We start from the raw sequence: 27,264 nt of genomic DNA, 5'->3' as shown, positions 1-27,264 counted from the left end.
ATCGTCTCTCATGGTTCGTCTACCCCTCCGATTTCCCCTGCTTCATTCTTCCCCTCCCGCTACCTTCTTCTTCTTCTTTTTTTTTTCTTAACATATATTGCATTATTTGTTTCAGAGGTACAGATCTGAGATTCAACAGTCTTGCACAATTCACAGCGCTTACCAGAGCACATACCCTCCCCAGTGTCTATCACCCAGTTATGACCACTCTTTAACAGATGAGGAAACAGGGACTCTGAGAGGTTATATGCCCAAGGTCACACAGGAAGGGGAGAGCAGCATGTCAGCTCAGGTCCAGAGCCTGTTTCTTTGCGCTGAGCTGCTTTGCCCCCCAGAGCCAATGGGCCAGGGCCTTTGATCCTTACCAGAAGTCATGTGCTTGATGTAGCACCTCGGGCCTTCTCCACTGGGCTGTTGGAGTCATATGGGGCCGGCAGGCAGGTGGTGGAAGAGCACCAGCTTTAGGGTAAGGAGACCCCAGGTCCAGTGTTGCCTCTGCCACATCTCACGGCATGACATCAGGTGAGTCCTGACCCCTATGAACCCTTTCATTCACCTGAGAAATGGGGATTTGAGTCACCTACCTCCTTAGATCCAGTATGAAAGTAGAGGTTGATGGGTCTTGGCTGGACCTGCGGGTATGTAGGTGAGTGTGGGAATTTCCCGGTGTGTTAAAATGTGCCTGCTGGTCTTTCCTCAGGTTTCCCTGGGAGAGCTCTCTGAATCCAGGGTAAGGGAGTCAGGGAGGACATGGGCCTTCTGAGAAACGTCCCGACCGATTTTAGAATATCATTTTCCTTTCCTGCCCTTAACATCTATATTGAAGCACTATGTATAAATGATAACAGTTGTAGCAGATGTTATTAGAAATAGGGAAAAGGACTTAACCAAAACCAGGTGGTGTTGGACTGGGACCCTAGCCTAGAGTCTGTTTAGGAAAACGACAAGATTTCCTGCTGATGAAAATAGCGGTTCTCAACTGGGGGCGATTTCGTCCCTCAGGGGACACTTGGCAATGTCTGGAAGCATTTTTAGTTGTCACAGCTGGAAAGAGAGTTTTACTAACATCCCAGCAGAAGCCTGCAATTCTGCTAAACATCCTGCAATGCACAGGACAGCCCCTCCAACCAAGAAGTATCTGGGCCAAAATGTCAATGGTGCCAAGGTTGAGACAGGCCGATTAAAAATAGCCAGCACTGACATTGTATTTACTTTGTGTCAGACATTGTTCTAAGTGCTTCACAGGTATTAACTTGTTTAATCCTCCCAACTCTGGGGCATAGGAGCTATTATTATCCTCAGTTGACAGATGGGGGTCGGGGCTTGGAAAGGTTAAATAACTGGGCCGGGGTCAGTGTGCCAAGGAAGGAACAGGCAGAGCCAGGACTCGAACACACACGGTCCAGCTCCGGAGTCCGTGCCTTTAACCACTGTGCTGTGCCCTAGTGCTTTGCAGGGGGGGAGGCCGCTTCCCTTTAAGTCAGATTTTCAGCTTTGGGTCCAGAAAGCCACATACCAAGAAATTTGCTATGTGACAAGTGTCCGAAACCTTTCATTCCTGTGCCAAGAACAGAAAGGGGGAAGGGTGGCAAGGGGCCCAGTGACCCACCAGGGAAAACCCTGTGACTTCCAGATGCTGAGTATGATTCACCTCATGAGTTGACCAGCATGAGGTGCCTAATGGGAATGGATTCTGGTTGACTATAACCTCTTCGTCTTTGGCTCCTTTCATTAGGGACTCAGAGATGGGGTTGGGGTCACCACTCGGCACTGGGGACCAGAGTGTGACAGGCCTGTGCAGAGAGTGCACCTCACTTTGCAGTCCCGGGCTGTGTTTGTCATTGCAGACGTGAAGACAACCGTGGTTTACCCTGCCACAGAGAAGCACCTGCAAAAGTATCTGCGCCAGGACCTCCGCCTGGTGCGAGAGACGGGAAGCGATTACAAGAACATCACCTTACCCCACCTGGAGTCCCAGAGCCTCAGCATCCAGGTGACTGGCTCAGGGGATACAGACACGGAGTGCTCCCTATGGCCGGTGGATCTCTCTCAAGCCTCTCTCAGGGGCCAGCACCATCCCACAGGTTTGGGGTTGGGCAGAGAGCACAGTGGAAAACCTGCCCTCCTGGGCCTTATGTACTTCCTGGTGCAGGGGTCAGCCCACGAGTGCAGAAGTAACTGCACAAGATGGGAGAGACTGAGTGGCACAGGGAGTTCTGGGCTGAGGTGGTCATTCTTTTATCCAGGATGGTCAGAGAGGCTTCACTGAGAAGGGAATTGACCCTGATCTTGAGCATTCCCTGAGGCTCTGTGGAACTCTCAGAGCAGCCTCCAGGCCTTTGAAGAATTTGTGTCTCTAGCAGCATTGATAACTGTCTCAGAAGGGCTCTGCCCTCACCTGGCTCTGTGAATGGGTCAAGACCAATGCCAGAGTCGCCCCCCAACCCCAGTCGAGACTTTTATTCCCAGTTCCGCCTCGGGGAGTCGAGGCCCAGAGTAGAAACTTCGTTCACCCATTCCCCTTGCATTCGCTCCCCAGAGGGCAGGGTCCCGATGGTCACAGCGGCTCAGTGCAGGACCTCTTCTCTCAGCGGCTTATGTGAGGTGCAGCAGCATCTTCAGCTACTAGACCAGATGCAAGGCCATTTAGCTCAGAGATCCCAACTTCTCTTTGGGCCGAGGCCCAGTGCCAACCAGAGCCTGGAATTGGCCCCGAGTGAATGCTCAGCATTAAATATGATGGATGAGGCGTTTCCTTGCTCGCTCACTGGCTCTCACCATCTCCGTCTCTCCATCATTCCCCCTTGTTCTCTTTGAGCGCTTCTCACCCACCCTACCCAGGATTCAGGTCATAGCTGTGGGGGGCGCTCAAACACAGGACACTAGGAGCCATTTCTCCCAGGCCAGAAGAAGGGAGGGGGCCCTGGGTGGGGGGGCCCTGCCAGATAACTTGCACAAGGGAGAAGCAAGGGAGGGGTGGTTGGTGGGCGCGCAGGAGGCCCTATGTGCCGACAGCCTGCTTTCCCACAGGGGACGACCCTGCTGGCTCTTAGCCCTGGCCCCCCTGTGCTGTATTTGCAGCAGTTCTCTGGCTCAAGCTGGCTTGATTTTTGTTTTTTAAAGTCCCTGCACTTGTTCTGTCTTCTAAGTGGAAAGGAGATATGTCTCCATCTCCTTAGATATAGCTGCAGCTCTCCAGGGTCCTAGAGGGATCTCCTGGAATTATGTTCTGTGGCACCTATTGCACAAACATGTGACCTTAAAGTTGGTGTGAGTAGTATGTGTATCTTCTTATACACCACTGTCTAGTACCTCTTGGAAAATAATACAAAATTCCACTATTCTACCGAATTCTGTTCGACACAGCATTCGTGTGTTTTTGTTGTTTTTTTTTTTTTTTTTACTATTTCTAGTTAAGTTTACAAGGCTCAACTGACAACAGTTGTTACATTTATTGAGCATCTGCTGTGTCCCAGGCCCTTTGCTAGGCTCTGGAGGGTCACCAAGGTAAACACTTGTAATGCCCCCAGAATCCTGTGGGGAAGATAGACATGGGGTCTGACCAGTGCAATATGATGGGATACTATCCCACAGGTGGTTTGTATACAAGGTTCAGGGGTGACACGAAGGGGGGTGATCAGGTCAGACAGTGGGGGACTTCACAGAGGAAGGGATCGTCCAGTTGGGTTTTCAGGAACAAAGAGAAGTTTGCCGGGTGTACAAGTCAGAGAAGGGCATTCCAGGCAGAGTCAAGAGCAAGTGCAGAGGCACAGAGGCCTGGAGGATCGGCCGGAGACAACAGGAGCAGGTGGGGTGCACCTTGTCGGGAGACCGGGAGCTCCCAAACCTTGCTGATCGTCAGGATTGCCTGGGGAGATTTTTAAAAATACAGAGCATGGGCCCTACTCCCTATCTCCTAAATCAGAATGTTCAGGGAGTGGAGCTGGGAAGTCTGTATTTTTTTTTTTTTTTAATCTGTTTCTAATGATCATCAGATTTCAGAACCTCTGCCTTAGGCACTGAGGGTCCCCTAAACGGTTTTAAGCATATGGGTTCCATGAGATTTAAAGAATTGCTGGAGTCTGGTGAGTGTGGTAGCGGGAAGGCTCGAAGGGCCAGCGCGGGTCTGGACTGAGGCCGGGGCAGTGGGGAAGGCTGCAGCAGTGATTTGAGAAGCAGGGCTCAAAGGTGGCGGATTCGGAGAGGCAAGCGAAGAGTAGGTGGTGGGATCTTTAACCAGGTCAGGGGACGCGGACAGTGGAGAGGGTTTATGTGGCAGACAGTTTAGTTTGGGGCTTGTGAGCACTCACCAGGTGCCAGGGACGGTGCCAGCCAGCCTTCTATGAGGTGTGCATCACCTCACTGAATCTTCTCAGCAGCTCTTTGGAGATGGGATTCACGGCCAGGCAGTGTCAGCCCAGCGCCTGCGCTATCAGCCGACTACCCTATTTGGCTCCTCGAATTTGAGGTGCTTATAACTCCTCAGTCAATAATGCCGTCGGACCTCTGGGTCCCGAGCGTGAGGGACCATCAGGCTAAACCTGCTGGTCTGTGAGTCATCAGGCTGAGGTTCAGTGTCAGCCCAGGATTTGGATTCTGCTTCTGCTATCTCAGAGCAGTGAGCGCCCTGCACTTCTGAGCCTGGCTCCTTGTCTGGAAAATGTGACTGGGGTCCCAGTGGGGATTGAGAGAGGTGCCACAGATCACGTACCTGCTGTTGATCGCAGCACGCACTAGACGCCAGAATGGTTGCTGCCCTCCTGTGCATATGCAGGGCCCATTCCAGGGCCGGGGCCAGGGGAGTGCAGAGCTGAGACAGCTGCAGGTGTGGGCAGGTGAAGGGTGGCCAGGAGGGGAGCGGCCGGCACGTGGGTGAGCAGAAAAGCAGGAACAGAGTGAGCGGGGAGTGAGATGTCCCCAGGGAGGAGAGTTGCCAGGGTCACCTACCGCCAGGAAGCCGTGCCAGGTGCCTTCCAGAACCAGGGCTGGCTGAGTCTCCCGGGCTTGCTTTCTGATGGGCTCGCTTTCTGATGGGCTCGCTGCCCGTTGCATGCACCCCACCCTGCAGTTTCTGTGAAGTCCATTCCCTGGTCCCCTCCCTTTCTTAGCCGGGCTGCTGGCCTGGGACTCCACGTAGATTCCCGTCCCTCCCGCTCTCCCAGAGGCCTTCCCCACGTGGCCTGGAGTGTGGGCTCTGGGGCCAGGCTCTGGGTTGGAATTGGGTGGACTTCTCGTGCTTGCTCTTTCCTCACCTGCCACACGGGGACCCCAGTGTGTGGGAGTGGGAGTCCCGGGGCATGGGGGGGGACCCTTAGGACGGGGCACAGGGTAGGGCTACTCACCACCACCACACCTTTGCTCACCTCCTCTCTCGGTGCTGCAGCCTCCAGCAGGGCGCCTGTTGTCATCACAAGGTTGCAGCCCAGCGCCACCTCACGTGGGAGCTTTCCAAGCACCTTCCTCTGCCCTTCGGGACCTCCACTGTGCTGGGTGCGGTCAGTCATTTACACTCCACTCCACCCTGACGTAGACGTATCGTTCGCCCCTCTCAAAGGGGGAAACTGAGGCTCAGAGAGTACGCCACTTACCCAACGTGTCAGCTAGTTAGGGAGGAGGTGGCCGAGGAAACCAAGCTTTGGTGGGCCCCAGAACCAGTTTGTTCTCTGTGGACTACCACACAGCTTTCCAGTCCAAGTGGGGGCGGCTTATCTGTGGGCAAGAGAAAAGTCAGGGCCCCAGGGTGGCCACTCCAGGGCTCTCCACAGAGTGTTGTCATCCCCCTTCCTCTTCCCCTTTACTTTTGAGGTACTTTGGGTCAGGTTCCGGCTGACTTTTTCTTCCTGCAGCGCCTTCCCGGTGAGCCTTGCAGTGGGAAAGGAAATGCCTCCGTGGGAGAGTCTCCACACGCTGGGCTGGGCATTGCTGTGGTCTCTGTGCCGCCCGAGGAGGCCGCTGCTGGCTGCCCTCCAGCCCACTCCCAGGAAGGTGGCACAGCCAGCGTTCTTGGGAAGCCCCTCTTCTGTAGTGGGTGGGCCACACTGTGACTGACCTGTGGGCCTTACTGGGGGGGTCTGGGAGCCCCGCTCTTCCCACGCAGGTACTCTCTGCTCCCTCCTCTCTGTCTCACATAGTCACATTTGACCTTAGTCATGCCGGCTGAGAGCCGAGGATGTGGACTTGGGATGAGGCGTGCAGACTCCAGACAGCCCCCGTGGCCCCTGGCCTTCGCGGACCCCACTTGTGCCCGAGCTTCTGGGGGCGGGCAGAGGAGCCCGCCACTGGCCTGGTTGTGTGGGTGCCCTGGCCTCCCGATCCGCCCCCTCAGCGAACTGGGAGGCCCTTCCTGAGGGCCAGCCCAGCCGCTGCCCTGTCTCTGGCTCTCCAGCAGGCTCCTCCCAACTTTCAAGCTCAGAGTTGACTCAGAGCTCTGGGGAAGTGGAGAAGAGTGGAGGTCTGTGGGTTTGAGCCCTGTGAGCACAAGGGGCTTTCTTATCTTAGCCTCCCTGCGTGCTGGCTTCTTCAGAGAGGCCACCAGGACCCTAATTATAAAAGGACAGCCTTGGGATCCACACAGAACTCAAGGAAGGGTTCTCTGAAGACTGTCAGCAGCTAATAAAATGGCCTGCGGGGGTGGGGCTGGAGGCCCTGGGGTGACAGGAAAGGTCTGTGTAATTGCCGTCTCCAGGTTGTGCGGCTTCTGCTGCGTCACCCAGGGCCGTGTCAGCTGAGACTGCTGTGGTTCCAGGCGGGCCGAGGCACCAGGCCCACCGCTAGGGAGTCCTACCAGCCGGGTGGGACACCCACACACGTTAATGTCTGGGACCTCAGCCTTTCCTGCCCTGCTGTGTCGAAGGATCTCCTTCTGACTGTCTTTGCCTGTGGTCCTGAATAAAGTGGGCAGGGGCCTATGGAGACAGCTGTCCCTGAGTCCTGGGGGCAGTGGTGGGGATGGACGCAGACCAGGCCTGTGAGGCCAAGTAGAGCATGTCCACAGGAAGGACCAAAAGAGCTGGCCCCCCAATCCAAGCTGCAGTGCCCGTGAGGGATGGCCCCCAAGAGCAGAGCGATGGGGACAAGGCAGCCTGAGTGTAGACGCCCCTGAGCTTAATGGCCCTTTATGGCTTGGCTGTCCTCCCTGGAGGGGCCCAAGAGAGCGTACCCTAGCCCACCCAGTCTGTGATGTTTCCCCAGAGGTCGTGAGCAGCTTTGTGAACCCTCTCTCTTCCCCTCCTTCCAGTGGGTATACAACATTCTCGATAAGAAGGCAGAAGCTGACCGGATTGTTTTTGAGAACCCAGATCCCTCTGATGGCTTTGTCCTCATCCCCGATCTCAAGTGGAACCAACAGCAGGTAAAAGCTTTCTTGCTGGGGCTCTCTGGTCTCCCAGGACTTGCTCCAGGTTGCTGGTCCTCCTTAATCCTGCCCTTCTTTCTCCTGCTGGTCTCTCTGAGCAGGTGTTAACTCACCAACAATGGAGGCCTGAGCTGGGTACAAACGTTTACACCTTCAGGTGTCAGCTTAAAGTTCTTCTGGTTCTCCTCCCACGCAGGGGGTGAAGAATGGGGTGATGTTTGCATCCATAACCACATGGGCCATTCTTTAACCAGCCAAGTGGTTTGGCCGCCACCCTCCCTTCCAGGAGCACCTAGCACCCTGAGGAGGACTGTTTATATTCTCTCCATGCCCCTGGACACCAGCAGATCCAGGCAGGCCTGTGATCTGAAGCACTGATAGGAAGAGCCATGGCAACCAACCCAAAGGAGGTGACTGCCCACTGGTAGGTGGCGTAGTGGAGGGAGGCTGCCAGAGTACCCGTGTCCACTCCTCCCACCCCCAGCCCTGCAGCTTATCCCCACCACAGGCCTTGAGGGAAGAAGCAAGGCCTGGCTCTGGAGTTGTCTGGGGAGCTAGGACAAGGCCACAGAATAGGAGTGCTGGTGACAGCTCTGGGCGATGCCTTTGTGCAGCTCTGCAAGCCCCCCGTCTGTCCCTGTGGGCAGCCCTGTGCCTGAAGGCCCAGGTCACAGACTGGGGCACCGGAGATGGGATATGAGGTACAAGGAACTTGTCTACCTCACGAGATCTTTGAAGACTAAAGAAAATGCAGCGTCGTTTTGACCTTGTGCTGCCAGGCATCCTGCTGGGCCTGCCAGTGGAACTGCCCTGTCTGTCTGTCCCCTTTAAGACAGAAGAGTTTTCAGGAACTGCACTGGGCTCCCAGCCAAGGGGCTGGGGTGGCTCACCCTAGGGGCTTATGAATAGGCCCGCTTAAATGTCAGACTTCCTTTGATGGCCATACAGGTGCGATTGTTCTTAACCTTTGCTTAATTAGCACCTGTCTCTTGGTGGTGCCATATTTCATTGTCTGGGATCCCTGGCTTGTGACAGAATACTGAAATCGACAGCTTCCTTAGAATTTGCGCCAGTGTAGCCAGCAGGCGAGACAGACCAGGCCTGGACTTCTGTTCTTTGTCCTTATACTGGGAGGTGGGGTGGGGCGGTGGGGAACAGGGGGGGCACGGACTGAGGAAAGAGGTACTCTGGTGTTTGCTTTAAGGAGCCTTCCTAGCCACCCTGGAATCTCCTCCTCCTGCTGTTTCTCCCAGAAGTATATCATAAAGATATGCTCCCAACTGCTGACCCAGGATTAAAGAAGACTCTTTGTCCATCCGTCCATCCGTCCATCCATCCGTCTACCCATCTATCCACTCCACATATATTGGTCAGATGCTAGAGACTCTTGCTTCCCTGGAGCTTATAATAGCCCTTCCCCAGTTCTTGTAAGAAATTGCCTGTGTATTCTCTTTCATTTGCCTTTTTTTTTTTTTTTTTTCATTTGCCTTTTTTTTTTAAGGTCTAGTTAATACATGTGATGTAGTTTGGGGAATGTAGGTGAGATCTGGAGCCAACGACCAAGAAAGAATTCTTGAGGCTTTTTTGGTGCCAAAAGGTGGTTTTATTAAAGCAGGGGGACAGGACCCCACGTGCAGGAAGAGCTGCTGCCCCGGGGTTGTGAGGGGTGGCTGATTATATACTTGGGGGTTGGGGATAAGGAAAAAGGGAGGTTTTCTAAAGAACCTTCCTATGCAAAAGAGGACCTACAAGGTATTGGAGGCCTTGCCATTGTCAGGTTAAGGTTGTTTTTCCCTCTAGCCAAGCATTAACATTAAGACAGTTGGGAGTTTCCTTCTGGAAGTTCGGTTATTGATAAGAATCCTTTTTTCTTATAAATCACTAAGACATTTGTAAACTGAGGGAGACTCCTGTCCCCCAGGAGTGTAATCTCTCTAAGTGAACCATTTGTCCTTCCTTCCCTTCGCTTTAGGGCAGCGGGGAGTGCCTGAGGAATGTCACACACGTCCCACCTGGGGGGCGGGGCCTTGTGGGGTGTCAGCTTGTGCTTTGTCCTCAGCTTGTCTTCTGCGCCCTCCTCACAGACACCCAGTAAAAATGCAGGTAGTACAAAGAGCTCCGTAGAAGTCCTTCCCTCAGCCCCCATTCCTCCATTTCCCTCCCCCTGAAGGGACTGTTTCTCAGGAGAGAGGATTCCTTTGTCTCTCCTCCCAGGTGTAGTCTTTGCATATTGTGTAAATAAGTGTATCTGTATCTGTCTCTGTGGACACAGTGTGTACTTTCAGTTCATCTCAGGTGGGTTCTTGGATCTAAAGTGCCCAGACCAAGAAACTCTTCCTTTGGCTCACTCCAGAGGGGGAGAGATGGCTCCCCAAGGCTCCAGCCACTCTCCATCTTGCCCCTTGCCAGGAAGCCCTTACTTCGAGTCTGCTGTCCTGCCTCGTAAAAAGAGATGGATGGTGTCTAGCCTGCCCGGAGTGATCGGCGGGCCACCTTCTGGGATACCAGCCTGAGACCCTGTCTAGCTTGCTTCAGACCCTTTCTCTGGGCCTGGGGGGCAGGTGGGGGGGGGGCTTGAACTGCCTGCAGAAAATCTGGGGTCATGTCTTCTGTCAAAGAATGGGTTTCCCTCCCTCACGCAGCCTGTGACGGACGCCCGGCAGCCGGCTTCGTGCCTCATTCCTTGCCTGTGGAGCGGAGAGGTGTGATTTAATGTCATGCTTGTGATTGGTCAGCAGCCATCATCTAAAACAAATGCTACTATTATCTGAGAGTCTGGGACAGTGACACATAACAACAGCTGAAGATACCGACAGGCACGCAGACACCCCAAGTTCAAGCACTTTTGTTTCCTGCTTCTCCTGGGGCTCCTAGAGAGAGAGAGAGAGAGAGTCCTGGGCACAGGCCCTAAGGAGGGAGAGTCTAGAAGGGGCTTGTGGGCAAACCGCGGCTTCGGCAGGCACAGCTTAGCCATTTGCTGGGAGCTTCCCACGGGGCTCATCTGTAGCAGGTGTGAGGCAGAGAGGCCCCGACTGTTAGAGAGGAATGTCTGTGGCCTGAAGAGACTGTCTTGTCCACAGTCGGACCAACAGGCACCATATGGGAAACCTCCTCGGTTTTCAAACCGGGGCCCTGGGGGATTCTGTCGGGTGACTCATGGTCCCCGGATTATGTCCTTGAGGAATGTAGCAGCTTGGCTGAGTGCTGCAAGCCTCCCCTCCCCCTTCACCCGCTCCCCTCCACCAGGCCTTGCCCCGTGGAGCCCTGGCGGCCCAGGGCTGCCTTGCACATGGATGTGATCATCAGCCAGGGCCAGGGCTCGAGTGCTTGGGAGGGGCGGGAAGGTTTTCTGGGCAGAGGAAGGGTTCATTTGCCTTCTGGCACAAGACCTTGTTGACTTTGGTTCTTTATGCTGTTAGAACCTCCAGGTTTTCAGCCAGGCACTGTTTTTAGGAAGGACAGCAGGAAGGGTGCTCTGTGAGCCCTATGTGTTAGGGGAAGAGAGAAAAAGGTCTGGCACTCTGGCGGTGCTCATTGCTGAGCTGGCCCCAGGGTCCCTTTTCGCTTTTCAAATCCTTCTACACCCCTTCCCCTGCAACTGGACTCCAGACAAATCAAGTGGCTTACTCTCCCCTTCATGTTCTATACTTCCTTGCCTCTGGGCCTTTGCTTTCACTGTTCCTTCTACTGGCATGACCTTTCTCTAAACGCTACCTCTTCTTTAAGACCCGGATCCCCTGCCTCCCTGTCTGGATCAACCTAGCTAGATAGTCTTTCCTTTTTTTTCCTGTACTTTTATCACTTTATGTCTTGTAGTAGCTACTTATGTACATGCTGTTAGCCCATAAACTCTTGGAGGGAAAGAGTTGTCCTTGGCACTTTCTTGAACCTTCTCCCATCCCCCCCCATCAGCTCTGTGAGTATATAAATACTCCCATATGATATTCTTTTTTTTAATTTTATTTTTTTAAAGATTTTATTTATTTATTCGATAGAGACACAGCAAGAGAGGGAACATAAGCAGGGGGAGTGGGAGAGGGAGAAGCAGGCTTCCCGCGGAGCAGGGAGCCCGATGTGGGGCTCAATCCCAGGACCCTGGAATCATGACCTGAGCCGAAGGCAGATGCTTAACACCTGAGCCACCCAGGTGCCCCCCCATATGGTGTTCTTGAGTAGCAAGAACAAACAGAAGTTCTGTCCTTAGGTTGTCCCACGCATCCCAGGCATGTGGAGGCTCCCATTGCCGGGGGCTCCCCGGGATCGCCTGTGGCTGGCACTGAAGCAGGCCTGGGGCCAGGAGGTTCCTGGCTTCTGTGAGGGATTCTAGGATTGGCAGCCTCCCCTGGCGCTGTCCGCCGCTGAGCCTGGTTGACCCCTGCCGATCTCTGCGCAGCTCGATGACCTGTACCTGATTGCAATCTGCCATCGCCGGGGCATCCGATCGCTTCGGGACCTCACTCCAGAGCACCTGCCGCTGCTCAGGAACATCCTCCGGGAGGGCCAGGTGAGTTGCCTTGGCCAAATCCACATCGAAGCCCAGAGGAATTCTGTTCTAATTCCGGTGTGTTCCCTGGCCACTTCTTCACCCTTCCTGGAAGTCCATCTATGAACAGGGCTTCTCTCTGGCTGCCCGTCCCAGGACCCCACAAGGGCTCTTCACATGGACTCCTGGTCCTGCCCTTCCCTCCAGCTCTGCTTTAAGCCGCCTTTCCTCTGCCTGGGTTCCCGCTTTTGCCTCCCTGCCTTTTCTCCTGCAGGTCTCTTCTGAGACCCCCTCTTCTCCCAGGATCCCCTGTGTCTGCTCATGACAGCCACATCGTGGCAGATGCATTTCTTGGGCAGATGGGTCCCCAGCTCCGATGTGTGCACATTGTACCTCCTCCTCTGCCTTGAGGCCAGAGCCTGAGTTCTGTAGCACCTGGCGTTCTGGGGTACTTTGTACAGGGATATCTGCTGGATCACATGAAATTAAAGAGGAGCCCTGGAGGCAAGGGAAGAGGGTCTAGAATCTGGGCTCGTGGTTTTGGTTCTGGCATTCTGACCCTCACCACCTGAGTGACCCTGGGCAGGACTCATCATCTCACCTCCCTGGGCCTCGGTATGTGGATGGGATGCTGCTAAATCCCATTCTGTGGGGTGGTTCCCGGTCTTTTTTCCACTCAGAATTCAAAGATGCTGCCCTGAGCCAGGGCCCAGCAGTCACCAGGTTGCCTGGCCAGGAGAGCCGCTCTCGGTGGCTTTGCCGCAGGCCTGGGGGAAGGGCTTTCCTGGATCCGCTCCTTGCTACCTCTGGACCCCAGCTGCCCCGCCACTGCGCCCTTCCTGGCCTTCTCCCTCCTGCCGGCCCACATCACTGCCTCTCTGGCCACCCGTCTCTGAGTGGAGTAATTCGTTTCTCTCCTGCAACAGCCTCTGGATGGCAGAGTGGCGTCTTTCTCTCAGGGAGATGCTGGGCCTACACTTCCACCTGCTCTGGCAGCTCAGGCAGCCTCGCCCAGACAGGCCAGCCATACTGATTCCCGGAAGGCCTCTGGGTGCCCTGGCCTTGGCCTCATCCCGCTGCAGAGAGCCCCAGGCAGAGTCCCAAGTGTAGGATGTAATTGTGGGGTGTATTCTGAGGCCCTCGTCTTTTTCTCCTCACCTCTGACCTCCTCAGGAATTCGCCCACAGTGGAAATCAGAGTCTCCTGTTAATGCCAAGCCTTGGAGGCTCCAGAACGGGAGTTTGGTAGAAACAGCCCTACCCCTGAGCAAGGTGGGGGGTGGGCAGAGGGAGCCGGGGTCAAAGTTAATGCTTTCCTCTTCTACCGGGAGTCTAGTGAGATCTTCCCTGGGTCTTCTAGGGGCAGCTCTTCCCATGTGCCCTCCCCCATGCTCTGTCTTCCACCAGGCCTCAGCTCGGCCCCATCCCTGTCACCCTTGTTCCCCAGCTCCACTCTGTTCCATGCTAAGAGGGGATACAGGCCCCCTTCCCACCTACTCAGTGATTTAAGTCGGCATCAGTCATCCAGGGGGAGGACAGTCCCCATAGTCTTAGACATCTGGGGCCTGTCCTTAGACACTGGGACTTCTAGATTCCCAGCAGCGACTGTTTGGGGAGCTTCAGTGTTTTATCGAGGTTGGAGTGTGGAACCTTAACGGAGGCCCCAGTTCCCTTCATTTGGGAGAAAAGCCCCTGTTTGCTACTGTCACCTGCTTGTGTTGAGTCCCTAGAATGGAAGACAGGGACCTGCAGCGAACTGTGGCGAGGGCTGTCTGGAGGGCTTTTGTCAGCCGTCCAGGGGCCAGCCGGGGATTAGGGCCAGAGGAGGGCCTGTGGGCAGCACGGTGACCCCTTTCCTGCCACCCCCCCTTTCTCATCAGGAAGCCATCCTGCAGCGCTACCAGGTGAGCGGAGACCGTCTCCGCGTGTACCTGCACTACCTGCCTTCCTACTACCACCTGCACGTGCACTTCACAGCCCTGGGCTTCGAGGCCCCCGGCTCCGGGGTGGAGCGGGCTCATCTGTTGGCGGATGTGATCGAGAACCTGGAGCGTGACCCGGACCACTACCAGCAGCGCACACTCACCTTCGCCCTCAGGGCCGATGACGCTCTGCTCGAGCTCTTGCAGGAGGCCCAGAGGAGCTGAGTCCGACCCAGGGGCTGTCCGGCGAAGAACACAGATGTGTGGGATCGGGGGGGCTGGGGAGGGACTTCGGGATTTTTAGCACCAAGTGAATTTTTTAAAAAATGTATTTTGTACTGGCTTATTCCTAGTATGTGAATAAAGTATTGGTCTCCTTTGGTGTGAACTGATGACTGGGGAGGCAGGTGGTGCCGGCAGAACAGGGTAGGAAGATCCTGGTACAGGAGCCAAGTCTGGGGTGGTGGCTTCAGCTGACCCGGATGTGTGCCAAGGGCTTTCTCCAAATCCCAGTAAACACCATCCTTGGTGATTTCTGTGTCCCGAATCTGACGGTGCCTTTCCCTGTCTTCGGTCCTTCCTACTCTGCTCTCACCTCCCCCTTCCTTCTTCCCATTTGCTGTATCTTCCTCCTGGTTTTCAAGGCCCATGTGTCTGGGAGTTCCCCCAAAAAACCAAATACAAAAACTTTCTGGAAATAATCTACAGAGTGTTTTTCACAGTGCTTCCTCTTCCCCTCCCCAGAACTGAGATCACACCTCCAGCCTGTAAGTCAGCCCCGCTGATAAACTTCTTGTTGACAAGGATAAAGGATTGCTGCCTGGAAATGGGAGGGTTTTAATAAGAATCAGATGATGCAAGCTCAAAAAAGCTTGCCTTTGCCTCTGTTATTTGGTCAGCGAGCCCCTGGCCTTGAGTTTGTTATCTAGGGAGGAAGACAAAACAAGCTCATAGAACAGCCAGAAGACCAAACACAAAACAGCCCATCAAGGGCAAAATGATACGGTTGTGGTGGAGGACAAGAGCTCCGAGGGGCTCGGATTCGAGGTGTGACCGGTGACACAGGTCCCTGTTCGTAGAATCCGGAGGCCAGGAAGGGACTTAAGAGTGTCTGAGGCTGGTGGCCTTAGGGAGCCTTCGGGGACTTAATCTGGGAAGGGTGACGTCAGGGTGCACACGTGAGGGTACGCACTTGGATACATAAGGCACTCATTTCAGCACGGGGACAGGTATACCATACTGCGGAGAGGGGCTGGGATTTGCTCGTTAGTCCCTCAGCCCCGCTGGATCGTGCTTCCTCGGGAGGCTTTCTCAGGGGGGACAGGATGTTGGGTTCTGCTAAGTGATAAGAGGGCAGCATAAGGCGGGGATGGCCCGTATTCTGCAATTCCTGGACTGAGAGAGCCAGGAGACAATTCAGAGTCAAATGCACGTTGCAGGCCAGGCACTGCCCTAGAGACTGGTGAGTGGTGAACAAACCGAAGTTTCTCCCCCTGGAGGTGACGTTCACCCCATAACCTTGGACCAGACCCCACGTGTCCTGAGCCTGTTTCTTTGTAAAAGAGAGCGGGGATGAGGATCCACGAAGCGTCCTGCTGTGTAAATGTAACGCGTGATAGTGTTGCTTTCTGGTAAACGATCGACTTTGAAGCCAGGCGGTGCTTTAACTGTTGGGAAAACAAAGCTCCTCCCCTCCAGGCTACTGGGGCAGACAGCCAAGCGAACCGTAGGAGTAGAAAGAGGCAGCGCTTGGGAAGCTACCTTGAAAACAGGTATGTGGGAGAGGCTGGTGTACAAGGTTCCCCTAGGAAGACCAACGGAGTATGCTTGTGGAATCTCAGTGCTCGGCGGGGTAGCTGACCTGCGCGTCTGTCGCGGGACAGCCTAAGTGGAATACGGTGGTGAGGCCAAAGGGGGCTGGTTACAGGGAGAGGGGTGGCCCTGGGTGGGAGCTGCCTTCCCCCCCCCAGGAAGAGATGAAGCAGCGGCTAGTTTAAGAGAACCCCTGGCCGGTTTTGTCCATGTACAAGAACTGTCGCAAAGATAATTGAGGGGAGCAGGAGTGGAGGGGATGCCAACCCAGAGAGGCCCCTCCTTGCAGACAGAGCAGAGGGACCCAATCCCGGGAGCATCCTTTTCTCCTTGACAGATCAGGTTCTGCTGGTGGGGCTCTCATCTGGCTTCACACACGGGTGCATGCTTGGAAAAGATGAGCCCGTGGCAAATCCCGACCCCAAAAGACCGCTGGGGAGCCTCCCAGGGGACCAGGGTCTCTATTTCCCTGGGACGAAGCCCTGCCAAGGTATTCCCTGCCTCCCCAGACTTGACTCCCCAGCGTGATCTGTCCCATCGCTCCTCCTTCCTCTCAGGCTTACTCACCCATCCATCAAGTCTCTACCAAACACCTTGCATGGGCCGGCACTGCAGTGTGGTGTTGGGGACAGGAAGATCAAGAAGACCCACCAACCTGTACCCTCTGGGAGTGTGGCTCCGTGGGTTGGGAGAGTGTAGGACGAGACCGTAGGGAAGAGCTGTTCTAGAGAGAGGTTCTAAAGGCTTTGCTCTTTTGTCCTGCTGGGAGGCACTCCTCTGTCAGGATGAACTCTGCTTTCAGAGGGGAAGAGGGTCACTTCTCCCGTGGCCCCTGAAGCCGGAGTCACTAAGGCCCAGAGAACGGCCCTGCAGGCTGCAAACTGCTCTGGGAGAAGCGACCTCAGGAATTTGGCCTCATGCCCCCAAAGGCCCCCGCAGTGGCCAGTGTCCCTGCCCACGAGAGTGTTTGCTTCTCCTCCAGGGAACGGCTGGTCAGATGTGTGGTGAGGCATGAAATGGATCCTGCTGGGTCTCTGTGTGACATACACCTATTTGCCCTCGCCACCGCATGAGACTATCTTCGAGGCAACCCCGTCTTAACCTGCATCCTGGGGCCTCCAGCTGCAGAGAGGAACTGGCCGAGTCAAGGGGTCAGTCGCTCTGTTACACCTCATCTGAACTCCCAGAGGGCCTCTTCTCGAAGGCCCATGCTTTCTGACCACATACCACTTCCTGTCAGTTCTAGGGAGTCTGTGTTCCCAGGGACCACAGGGGTCCAAGTGCAGCTCCCGCCACCACAGGCCCCATGGGCCTGGAGCAGGTCACAGCAACTGGGTCACCTCCCGAGCAAGGGCTTTCCTCTCAAGTAAAGGAGCTCCACTCAATCGAGGTCTCCTGCTTCTCAGTCCAGGGGATACAGAGTGAGAGCTACCTACCCCCTCTCTGCCCTAGCTTTCCTCTTTTTTTTTTTTTTTTAAGATTTTTTTATTTATTTATTTTAGAGAGATGAGAAAGAGAGAGGGCATGAGTGGGAGGGGCAGAGGGAGAGGGAGAGAGAATCCCAAGCCGACTCCGCACTGAGCTCAGAGCCCAGCGCGAGGCTCGAGCTCATGACCCTGAGATCATGACCTGAGCGGAAACCAAGAGTCGGCTGCTCAACTGACCACACCACCCAGGCGCCCCTGCCCTAGCTTTCCTCTGGATGTCACTGTGAAGAACCCCACATCCTGCCTCCCCGGAGAAAGCTTCCTGAGCAAGATCCAGGGGCCCTCGACCCCACCTTAACCAGCTAGCAAACGCTGGCCCCTCTCTGGCAGCATGATACATCTGTCCTGTGTGCTGCAAAGAAAGTCTTCTGTGTTTGACTGCGTGCCCTCCCCGTGCATGCCTGGTCCCTGCCCTGCTGGAGCAGGGGAGATATCACCCTCCCCGGGAAAATCCTGGACATGTCCACAACTGGCTGTCAGCCCCCAGTACTTGGCCCACTATCTCCTCGGCGTGGCTAGAGAAGGAAGGAAGAATGACTGCTATTGTTCCTTGGCTCCTTTCATTTTGCCCAAAAGTTTCCTCACAGAGCAAAATTGCTGAGTGTCCTGGATTTGTCAACATTCCTTCATGACACGGAGAAAAATAACATTTCGGAACAAATGGGACATGTAAGCTGAACACAGAGCCCCGTACGGAGAAACAAATCGAGACACATTTACATACAAATAATATTTGAAATTGTTTCTCTTGTAATACTTCCATATCCAAAACATTTTAGTATATCTCTTTTCTTTCTGAATCAACTAATGTAGGTCGGCCAACTCTTCCTTCTCAGAAAGGACGAAATCTTCATTCCAAACATGTATATATTGATGTTAAAATGTCCTTTTTTAAAGAAGATGGTAGTCATTGGTGGTAGTTGTTTTTAAAATATCCTCACTCAGCAAAATAAATGTTGGCAACCCTGTGTTTGTTCTAGTGCTATTATTAGTGAAATGATACTGGATTCTGAAATCTACACAGACTTGAAGTTACCATGTTCTAACCACTTAAAAAATAAGCAGGGACTGAATCCGTTTAAAGTGTTTCAATTCAATGCCCATGTTTTGCACATCTTCCCGACTTTTTTTTTTTAAGTAAGAATCTGGAGCTAGAGCTCACATGGAGCTTATGATTTAGTGAGGAACACAGGCATTAATTACAAAGTAATTACAAGAGTGGTGAATGCCTTCAAATAAAGCAGAGGGGGCTGTGAGAAGGCAAATGCAAAGAGAAGGCAAATTTCTAGGCTACGCTTGACAAGCAGAGGCCAGGCAGTTCGGGGGACCATGGCTCAGCACGCTGGGATCTAGAGCCACGCTTCTGGCATGACACACACGTGCACAATGACAACACTGGCCAGTTCGTCCTTCAGGACCATGATGAAGAAATGAAAGTCCAAGCGAAGGACAAATGTCTGGGAGGCAGTGTGGTCTGGTGGCTTTGGCATAGAATCTGCACCATCCCCCAGGTATGATCGTGGGCAAGTTACCTAACTGCTTCCAAATTAGGAATGATGAGTGCCCACCATGAAGGGTTTTGTGGGGATTAAAGACGAACCTTTTTTGGACATAGTCGTCACTGGGTAAACGTTAGCTTTATTTCTACTGTGAGAAGGATGTAACCAGAGATATTTGGGCTATATATTAAAAAGAACTTCTGATTAGAAGGGCTGTGAAATCCTAGATTATGCAGTGTGGAGGCACAGAAACCAAGAGATTCTTAAGCAAAAAAGCAAGCCATAAACTGTCTGTGGTTAATTGACTGTGGCCCCAAGCAGAGGCAAGAGCTGCACGCAATGACTTCTTGGGATCTCCTCCAGCTTAAAGGTTCCTGGAATGCCTTGGCCTAGCGGCAGGTTTCTAAGACTACAACAGTGATGTCCCCTGCTTGCTATTAAGAACCCTGGGAACAGCTCAGCTCTATGGTCCGGCCATATAAATCTGATAAAAATAGGAGCTGAAATACCCTCCCAGAGTTGCTATTTTTAAAAGCGTCTGAGATGCTGGATTGGGTTTATTTCTTCCTCACACGGCATCTTGCTGTTCCCTCCTCCTGGTGGGCAGGATGCTAACGGGGCACATGTGTGGCGTTCTGGTAGGAGCCAGAAGCCTGTGAGGCACATTTGTCGAGCAGCTCCGGGCCTCCTACCCACACCCACCGCCTGCCAAGGAGGAGCCTCTGGGGCCACGGCTTTCCCGACAAGCATCTGGCCCTGAGGCCCGTCTGGTTGCCCCACTTCCTCCACCGTGGACACAGAACCAGAGAGATCAAGGGAGGCAGAGGAAAAAGGAACGGAAGCAGCACGGCTCCAAACGGGACCAGGACCCAGACGGCGGCTCCTTAGGTTGTCTTGTCCTGTCCTTGGCGCAGCTAGCTTGCGGGGAGAACAGTCCCAAGGAGCCAAACCCCTGCTGGCTTCATCACATTGCCTCTTGCTGAGCAACCTGCAGTGTCTTGCAAGGGGTCAAGGAGCTGGGTGGTGCTCAGATGGCTCCAGAACCCCTCGCCCAGGGTCCAAAAGACCCCAGAATTGCTTCCCTCCTGCCCCACTGATCATATGGCTTCCAGGCAGCTAGCTAAGCATCTGGTTGTGCCATTAAGAAACCGAAGGGGAAAGATCATGCGTAAGCACACTGCGGCCTGAGGGGAGGAGTCAGAGTACAGTTAGCTTCTGGGCGCCCAGTAACCTGGGATAAGCCCTGGGGGGCGGGGAGGGGAGGAGACCTGACTACTTCTATAGGCTCAAGAAGGGATGCCACCTGCATAAGATAATGCACACTTACATGCACATTATACTTTCAGAGCCAAGTTTCAGTCCACTGCCTAATTTAATACCAACAGTAACTTTGACTAACCACAGTTATTTCCATTTTTTTTCTAGTAAGAAAACTAAAGCAATGTAGTGACAGAGGTAGATTTGGGAGTCAGGTCTCCGGGAGTGAGAGTTGACCCTTCAGTTCTGTTCTCTGGCAGAGTGACGTTTACATGGCTCATGGCAAGAACGGCAAACCGTGTTTAGATCTAGTTCATCAAAGGGTCAGCAAAGTTTAGAAGCTGGGTCGATTCTCAGTTCAGCTTGGCCAGACTCACCTTGGTGCTTTGGGCACCTGTTGACTCTCTTTGGGCCAGTTTTCCTGCCTGTGAACCAGGGACGATATCCCCCTTTTCCCCTTGACTCGCTCAGGGCACGGACTTTAGTCACTGGCTTCTTTCTACCTAGCTAAGCTCAGTTTAGGCCTGGAGCTAAATGCAGTAAGCCTTTATTGACTGAATGCTTGATGGACCAAGCCAACGGCACCATTCAAACATAACTAAGTTAGACATTGGTGGGATGCAGAAAGAATCTGTCAGTGCAAGGTGTGATTTAGAACGGAACAGTCACCTGTGGAAGGACTTGGAGGCTGACTCTGTTCACCCAAGCCTTCTCCACTTTGCTCCTGCAGAGCCTCCTGAGGTATCTGTTCTCAACAAACAGGCCCTCCAGTTTCATCTTCATTCTCTGAACCCCCTTCGCACTTACCGTCGGTTACCAACACCTTACACTTAGTCACTTCCGGTCTTGCCTTATTCTTGAGCAGAAGTCCATTGTGAGCCTTCTCTCTGGGTAAACTTCCTGGAGACAGGGACCAGGTCTTAGACTTTCCTGGGAGCCGCCAGACCCTCCAGCACCAGGCTGTTCCCACTAGGGGCTCAGTAAACACCGCTCACCTATGGAAGATCCACTCACCTATGAAAGAGAGTGCCTCGGGCGCTGGGGGTTTCCTGGGGGGTAATTTCTGGACTACGGTTTCTGGGCCTGCGCGGTTTCCAGGCTTGATGGGGGATGTCTGAGCCCAAGGAAGTAGGGTCAGGAGCCTGATGGGGTTTCCCTTGGCGACAGCGTGCCTGGCGCCTTCTGTAAGGAACAGAAACTGAGACGCTTGCTCAAGGCCAAAATCGGTGTGCAGAAGAGGGGCGGCAGAGGGAGCGGTCTGGGAGCTGCAGGTGCAGACGAGGGCAGAGGAGAGGTCCAGGTCCAGGTCCAGCGCACCTGGCCGCGGGGCCCTGGGAAGGGGGTGCGCTCCCGAAACAAGGCCCTCCCCCTCCCGTGCCTCACTTTGCCGAGCAACGGACGCGGTTCACCACGTGGGAGAGCCGAGAACCCTTTGTTGGGTCTCATTGTTCCCAGGAGAGTGCGCGGAGGCTGCGCTGGGCACATCCATCCTGGCGCCACTCACAGGCGGCGCCCGCCCGGGCTCTACCCTCACCCCATCCGGCCTCCCCTTCCGCCCTTCCGCGCCCGCCCCGCGCGCCCCAGCTCCCCGGCCCCTAGGCCGGCCTCTCCCCCCTCCCCGCCCCGGGCCTCCACGGCTCCCACAGCGTCCCAGGCCGGCGGGCGTCACCCCGCCCGCGCGCGGCAGCGCCCCAGCCCTTCCTCCGCCTCCCCGCCCTTCCTCCGCCAGCCCGCCCGCTCCCCGGAGTCGGCTCCCGGGCCGTGTGCGCAAGCGTGTCCGGCCCCTTCCCCGCCCCCCGCCCGGGCCCGGGCCCCCGCCTCCCCGCAGGCGGACTTGCCCGCTCCCAGGCCGGCCCCGCGCCCGGGACAGGGACCCGGCCGAGCGGAGCCGCCGCGCCAGCGCCGCGCCGCCAGCCCGTGCGCCTAGCGGATCGGAGCTGTGCGCGAAAGTGTCGTGCCCCGCCCCGCTCCACCCGCGAGGGTGAGTACGCGGCGGCCGGTCCCCGGGAGATCCGGGGGGGGGGCGGGAGCGCCGCGGGGGCCCGGCTGTCTGGTCCTCCCCCCCACCTCGCCCCGCGTCGCCGCGGCCGGGGAAGGTGGTCGGCCCGGCACGTGGGCGCAGCGCGGGGCCGGCCGGGGTGGGGCGGCCACGGCCCGGGGATCCCTTTCTCTGGACCACATTTTCGCGGGAAGCCGGTGCTCTTCACTCCCTTGGAGTGAGCCACCCGGCTGGTCCTCTTCTCCGGAAAGTTTCTAGCCCCCACCCCTGCGCCCCCGCTCAAGAGGCGTCCCCACCTTCAGCATCCACTGAGCCCCGCTGTCTCGCACAACCGCCCCCATCGAGTCCAGGAGATCGGTGGGCTGGCTTGGCTAGAGGTGACAGGCTTTGCTGGGTCCATCGTGTGCAGGAGTTCCAAGGTCGCTAAGCAGAGCCCAAAGGTGGGAGTTGCTAGCTGCAGGCAGGCGGTGCCCGGGATACCAGGTCCCGGTTGTGGAGGCCTTTGGGCCTAGGCCCCTGTGCCTCAGAGTTGCCGGGGTGGTGGACAGTGGGAAGGGATGGGGTTGGGGTGAGGGTGGGGTACAGACGCGACAGGACCCCCGGGCCCCGCTGTGGGCGCGGGCTGCTGCCTGGGGGCCCTTGCCGGCAGGCACCTTCTGGCCCTCCCACAGTTGCCAACGTGTCTGCCGGTAACTGCCCCCTCCATTGCCAGTCTTGGGGGTGAGCTCCGTCTGGGCCATCGGAGGCCTAATCCACTGCTGCTGCTTCCCCTGTTCCACAGACCCGGTCCTGAGGGCCTGGCTTGGGGGGCTCCTTCTGGAAGGCTGGGCGTGGGGGGTGGTGTAGGCAGTGTTCAGGTGCTCAGCTGAGCTTGTCTGACCTCATGGCCACCCACAGGCTGGCACCCCCACAGGCTCCTCAGGGGAGGGTGTGCTTTCCACCACTGGAGGGAGACCCAGCCAGGAAGCCAAGCTCAGGCTGACTTCTTCGCAGAACCTGGGGAGCGGGGCCTGGTGCGGGCTAGCTTGTCACACGAGGCACAAGCCAATGCTGCTCTCTCCTGAGCGGCCACCTCCGGGCCGGGGCCGTGGCTGTGGCCGTGGTATTTGCCAGGGTGATTTTAAATACGTTGATATGTGTGAAGTGCTCTGAAAGCTACCTGCACAAAGGAAGAGGCATGTAAGTACTGCTAGTGATGTTCCTTCCACACTCCACACTTTTTTTTTTTTTTAAAGATTTTATATATTTATTTGACAGAGAGAGAGAGACAGCGAGAGAGGAGGGAACACAAGCAGGGGGAGTGGGAGAGGGAGAAGCAGGCCTCCCGCTGAGCAGGGAGCCCGACGCGGGGCTCGATCCCAGGACCCCGGGACCATGACCCGAGCCAAAGGCGGACGCTTAACAACTGAGCCACCCAGGCGCCCCGTCACACTCCACACTCTTACTTACCCTCCAGAGCTGCCCCCTAATTCCAGAGAGGGTGCCTGGGAGGCGCCAGCTATTGGGGGGGCTAGAAATTACCCTGTGGGTCATCTTTTCTCTTTGCTGGGAGCGGGTGGGCCTGGGCCGAGGTGGCGCTCTGACCTTGCTCTGCTCCTGTCTCCACCGAGTACTCTCTGTACCGTCCCTCAGCATCACTGCACTGGGTGGGAGATCTTCGGCTGTCCAGTGGGCCCTGGGTTTCATCGAGGGTTGCAAGAGAGGGGTTGTAGGAGTTGGGGCCAGTCCCCCGTCCTCTCCCCAGCCCAAGTTGAGGGGGTTAGGAGGGGAGCATAGCTGGAAGAATTTAGGAAGGGGAAGTCAGAATCACCTGCCGGGACTGTGGGCTAAGATGGCCTCTGTAGCTCCGGACAGCAGAGACCCTCTTTCCTGGGAGCAGAGACCAGGGCCGCGGAAGCCCTCTGCGCCTTCTAGGCTGCCTTCCCTTCTCTCCCTCACCCCCTTCTCTACCCAAAGCAGTGATTCACTCCCCACTCCTCAGAAACAGATTTGTTTGGCCCCTTTACCCTCCCAGCCCTTTAAGGATCCAGTTTTCTGGGTAGAACCAAGAATCTGATCCTTTCTGGAATTGTAACAAATCCGGGGGAAGTCCCCAGCAGGAGCAGAGACGTCGGACCCCCTTTCTCTGTTCCAGCCTCACCTGTGGTCATTCTGTAGTTACCCCATGCTGGCCTGGCATCTGCCCTACGTTGGGGGCCCCCTCGGACCCTATCTGGGCACATTCTCTGGGTCTCACCTCAGAGAGGCTGCCCCGGTGGTGTTATGAATTCCCCCTCTCAGAATGGTTCACACTTTCTGTCTGGGGGAAGGAGTTACTCTACCTTAGAATAATACAGAATGGTTCTAGCCCACAGGGGACGGAGAGCTCCAGCCTCCTGAAAGGGACCCTCCAGATCAGTGTCACAGAACATTCCAGAGGCTGAGGGCCTGGTCTGCAGATGGGGATCAAGGCAGGCACGAGAACCTAGCTGAGCTCCCGAGCCCCTGGAGATGGACCCTGGGCTCTGGAGAGGGGGGTGATCAGGTAGTGAGGGGAGGTCCCCCAGAAAACTTCTAGAACTTGCTCCCTCATGCCGACTCCTCAGCTGCCCTGTCGTGAGACATTTCCCCCCTGCAGCAGCTATCTGGGCCTTCCCTCACCCCTCCCCCCGGCCCCCGCCCTGGGCCCTCCTTCCTTCTCAGGGTCTGGAACCTTGACCTGAAACCTCTGGTTGCCTCCAGAAAAGGATGAGAGCAGGCAGAAAAGGATGGAGGCTGTGGTCCTTTGTTTCCCTCTGTCCTTCGGGGCTCCCTTCCCAGAGGCGCTCAGCACTGCTGTGTGTGTGTTCAGAGGGCCCCTGGGTGGGCTGCTGGCCACCCCCGGCCTCAGAATCACCCCTGACCTCTACCGCATTCCCAATGTATCTGTGTGTGTGTGACACTAGGCTGCAGATGGGGGAGTGGTTGGATGTAGCTGCAAGTGGGAGCGCAGTGTATGTGATGCCTGGGCCCCAGCCACGTGCCACGGGGCTTCCGATTGGGGCCCCCGAGCCTAGCACGGGGCTGAGCTCTGCCAACGGGTTGCGTGGGGTCGGTTGCTTTCCAGGGTGAGAGGGACCTTCAAGCGTCCAGAACTGCAGGTTTTCTTCTGGTCTTGGCCCCTTGCCTGGGACCAGGAGACATACAGGCAGCTCCTGACTCTCTCTCTGCTCACCCCAGCCCTGCAGAGCTGTCCTGTAGAAAGATGCTGGGCCGACTCTAGAATCTGAGGCCCCGGCTTCTGCCCAGCATGGAGGAGGGGCTGCTGCTAGGGCCGAGGGCAGGTGCAGGCCTGGAGAAGCCCTCAGTGTCTACCTGGGCCTCGAGTGTGGCAAGGCAGGGCTGCAGAAGCCTAGAAGCAGCTGTCCTCGTGTGGTAGGACGGTTCCTTCTTCCTGCCTGGACTTTCCCTCTGCAGCCCAGCCCAGTGGGTCAGGCGCTCCCGGATCTGGCTTCCCCGGGTGGGGTGGGGAGGATGGTGGTGGCTGGAGAGGACAGGGACCCGTTTGCAGAGTGCTGGCCCCGCACATTGTTGTTTCTGCCTTGGATCCAAACCCTCCTGCAGGGGGTGGGTTCCAGGGGCTGTAGCAACGTTCCTTGTGTCCACCATCTGCCCTGTGTCCTCTGCCTGTGCAGCCTCTGTAAACACCTGTCCTTGCAATAAAAAAGACTTAGCAAATAACACAAGTACTTACCATGTATCTATCAAGCACTTCTTAGAAGTCTGGCCCGAGGGCGCCTGGGTGGCTCAGTTGGTTAAGCGACTGCCTTCGGCTCAGGTCATGATCCTGGAGTCCCGGGATCGAGTCCCGCATCGGGCTCCCTGCTCGGCAGGGAGTCTGCTTCTCCCTCTCCCACTCCCTGTTTGTGTTCCCTCTCTCGCTGTGTCTTTCTCTGTCAAATAAATAAATAAATAAAATCTTTAAAAAAAAAAAAAAAGTCTGGCCCGATAAGCTTAACAAGAAAAAAAAAAAAAAGGCGTGCTGTGCACTTATTTCCATCCCTTTGGGTAAGCCTCACGCACACCTTTCATTCAGCCCATTTATCAATGAAGAAATGGAGGCTCTGGAAGTTGAAACTTTGGCCAAGGTCACAGCTCCTAAGCAGCCGAGCGGGGACTTGTATCTAGGCCTGCTTTGGAAACCTGCTCTCCACTGCTCCCCCAAGCTCAGTTTCCGTCCTTTGGTCTCTGAAGAGGCTCAGAGGTGTGAAGGACTTGGCTCAAGGCCACAGTGCATCAGTGACAGGGCAGACCACAACCTCAGCCTGCCAGCCCAGAGCTCTTGGTGCCGACCCGAACCCCACATGTCGCCCCGCAGCACCCTGGCCTGGAGTGCAGGCGCTTTGCTTGTCAGCCCTCTGTGGTCAGGCGGGGCACGGCTCTCCTCTCTCCCTCCCCGCCCCTCCTGGCCCCCACCTCTCCCGATTCCCCCCGTAATTGCTTCCATCTGGCCCGCCCGCCGGCTTGTATTCCTTTGGAAATGCGGCTCCCCGGCTGCCGCCCACAGGGCTGCAAGGCCTCAGCCGCTCACCGTGGTGACACGTGGGGAAGGGGAAGGCCCCTACAGGTCCCAGAGCTCGGGGACCTGGGCCAAAGTGGCTGCTTTCAGGGTCCAGGACCTGGCATCCCCAGATCCCTGCCAGGCAGGAGCACCTTTGCTTCCGGGTCCTCCTTGACACCCGTCGTGGCCTGGCTTCTCCAAGAGCAGCTCTCAGTCCTCGGGGTGAGCTTCCCTTCTGCCTTGCCAGCACCCGCCCCCCACCCGCCCCCTTGCAGGTGGCTCAGGTCTGGGGGAGGGAGGCCTGGTTGGGAGGGACAGCAGGAGAGAAGTGGGGGCCAGCGAGGGCACGCCCTGGGGACCACTGCCGGAGGCTTCTGGGAGGGAAGCGAGCAGGGCAGTGCCGGCGGCAGAGCCTGAGGGACCTGGGAGCTCTGGACAGGTGAGCATGGGGCCTGCTTGTTTCCTTTGGTCCCAGGTCATTGGCTCAGAAGGAGCAGAACTAGCGAGGCCTCCTTCTGTTTTGTGTTGATATACAATAAAACCTGCACATTCTCACAGTGCATCTGATGCTCTGTTGACTCCCTTGCCCCAGGCTCTGCCGAGGCCGGGTGGGGAGGGATGCCAGCAGGGTCCTCAGTGGGGCCAGCTGGAGATTTCGGGAGCGTGCTTCTGCCTGGGGAGGGGGCATGTTCCCCATCGTCGAAGATGTTTAGGCATAGACCGGTGACCTTGACAGGGACAGTCCAAAGGAGATGCAAGCATAGGCGGGGCACGTTGGTGGTTTGGAGCAGGTTTGAAAACTTTTAAGGTATTTTCTCCCCCGAGATTTTAGGATTTTAGTGTAAGCTCCAGGAACCTATCTTGTTCACTGCTGTATTTTTCATGGCTGAAATGATGCATAGCAAATAATAAGTGCTCGGTAAATATTTGTTT

The 27,264-nt window shown here is 55.9% G+C and overlaps 2 protein-coding genes and 1 long non-coding RNA gene across 4 annotated transcripts in view; 2 read left to right on the top strand and 1 right to left on the bottom strand.

Annotated features, from left to right (window-relative positions):
• The window catches only part of DCPS (decapping enzyme, scavenger), a 37,221-nt gene extending 23,083 nt beyond the window's left edge, over nucleotides 1-14,138 (top strand). The window contains exons 3-6 of the mRNA XM_006731332.3: nucleotides 1,848-1,993; nucleotides 7,238-7,351; nucleotides 11,748-11,858; nucleotides 13,717-14,138. Coding sequence (XP_006731395.1) covers nucleotides 1,848-1,993; nucleotides 7,238-7,351; nucleotides 11,748-11,858; nucleotides 13,717-13,983 — 638 coding nt within the window. The 3' untranslated portion in view covers nucleotides 13,984-14,138. The remainder of the gene's footprint in view (nucleotides 1-1,847; nucleotides 1,994-7,237; nucleotides 7,352-11,747; nucleotides 11,859-13,716) is intronic.
• A 3,634-nt stretch (nucleotides 14,139-17,772) lies between these two features.
• LOC115940262 (uncharacterized) lies at nucleotides 17,773-21,352 on the bottom strand. The gene is made up of 2 exons (XR_004075041.2): nucleotides 20,828-21,352; nucleotides 17,773-20,713 (listed from the first exon to the last, which is right to left on the bottom strand). It is a non-coding gene; the product is annotated as an uncharacterized LOC115940262 (long non-coding RNA).
• A 279-nt stretch (nucleotides 21,353-21,631) lies between these two features.
• The window catches only part of ST3GAL4 (ST3 beta-galactoside alpha-2,3-sialyltransferase 4), a 33,097-nt gene continuing 27,464 nt past the window's right edge, over nucleotides 21,632-27,264 (top strand). Inside the window, exons 1-2 of one of the 2 annotated variants that reach the window (XM_081799121.1) lie at nucleotides 21,632-21,794; nucleotides 22,806-22,991. The gene's annotated coding sequence lies outside the window, so the exon portion shown is untranslated. The remainder of the gene's footprint in view (nucleotides 21,795-22,805; nucleotides 22,992-27,264) is intronic. The other variant, XM_081799120.1, reaches the window with a different exon arrangement.

The sequence above is a fragment of the Leptonychotes weddellii genome, chromosome 11, assembly GCF_054177405.1.
Source record: "Leptonychotes weddellii isolate Sample4059 chromosome 11, ASM5417740v2, whole genome shotgun sequence".
In the NCBI taxonomy this organism is placed as follows: Eukaryota; Metazoa; Chordata; class Mammalia; order Carnivora; family Phocidae; genus Leptonychotes; species Leptonychotes weddellii.
Note: the sequence above shows the minus strand (reverse complement) of the source record. Positions and strands in the feature narration are given on the sequence as shown.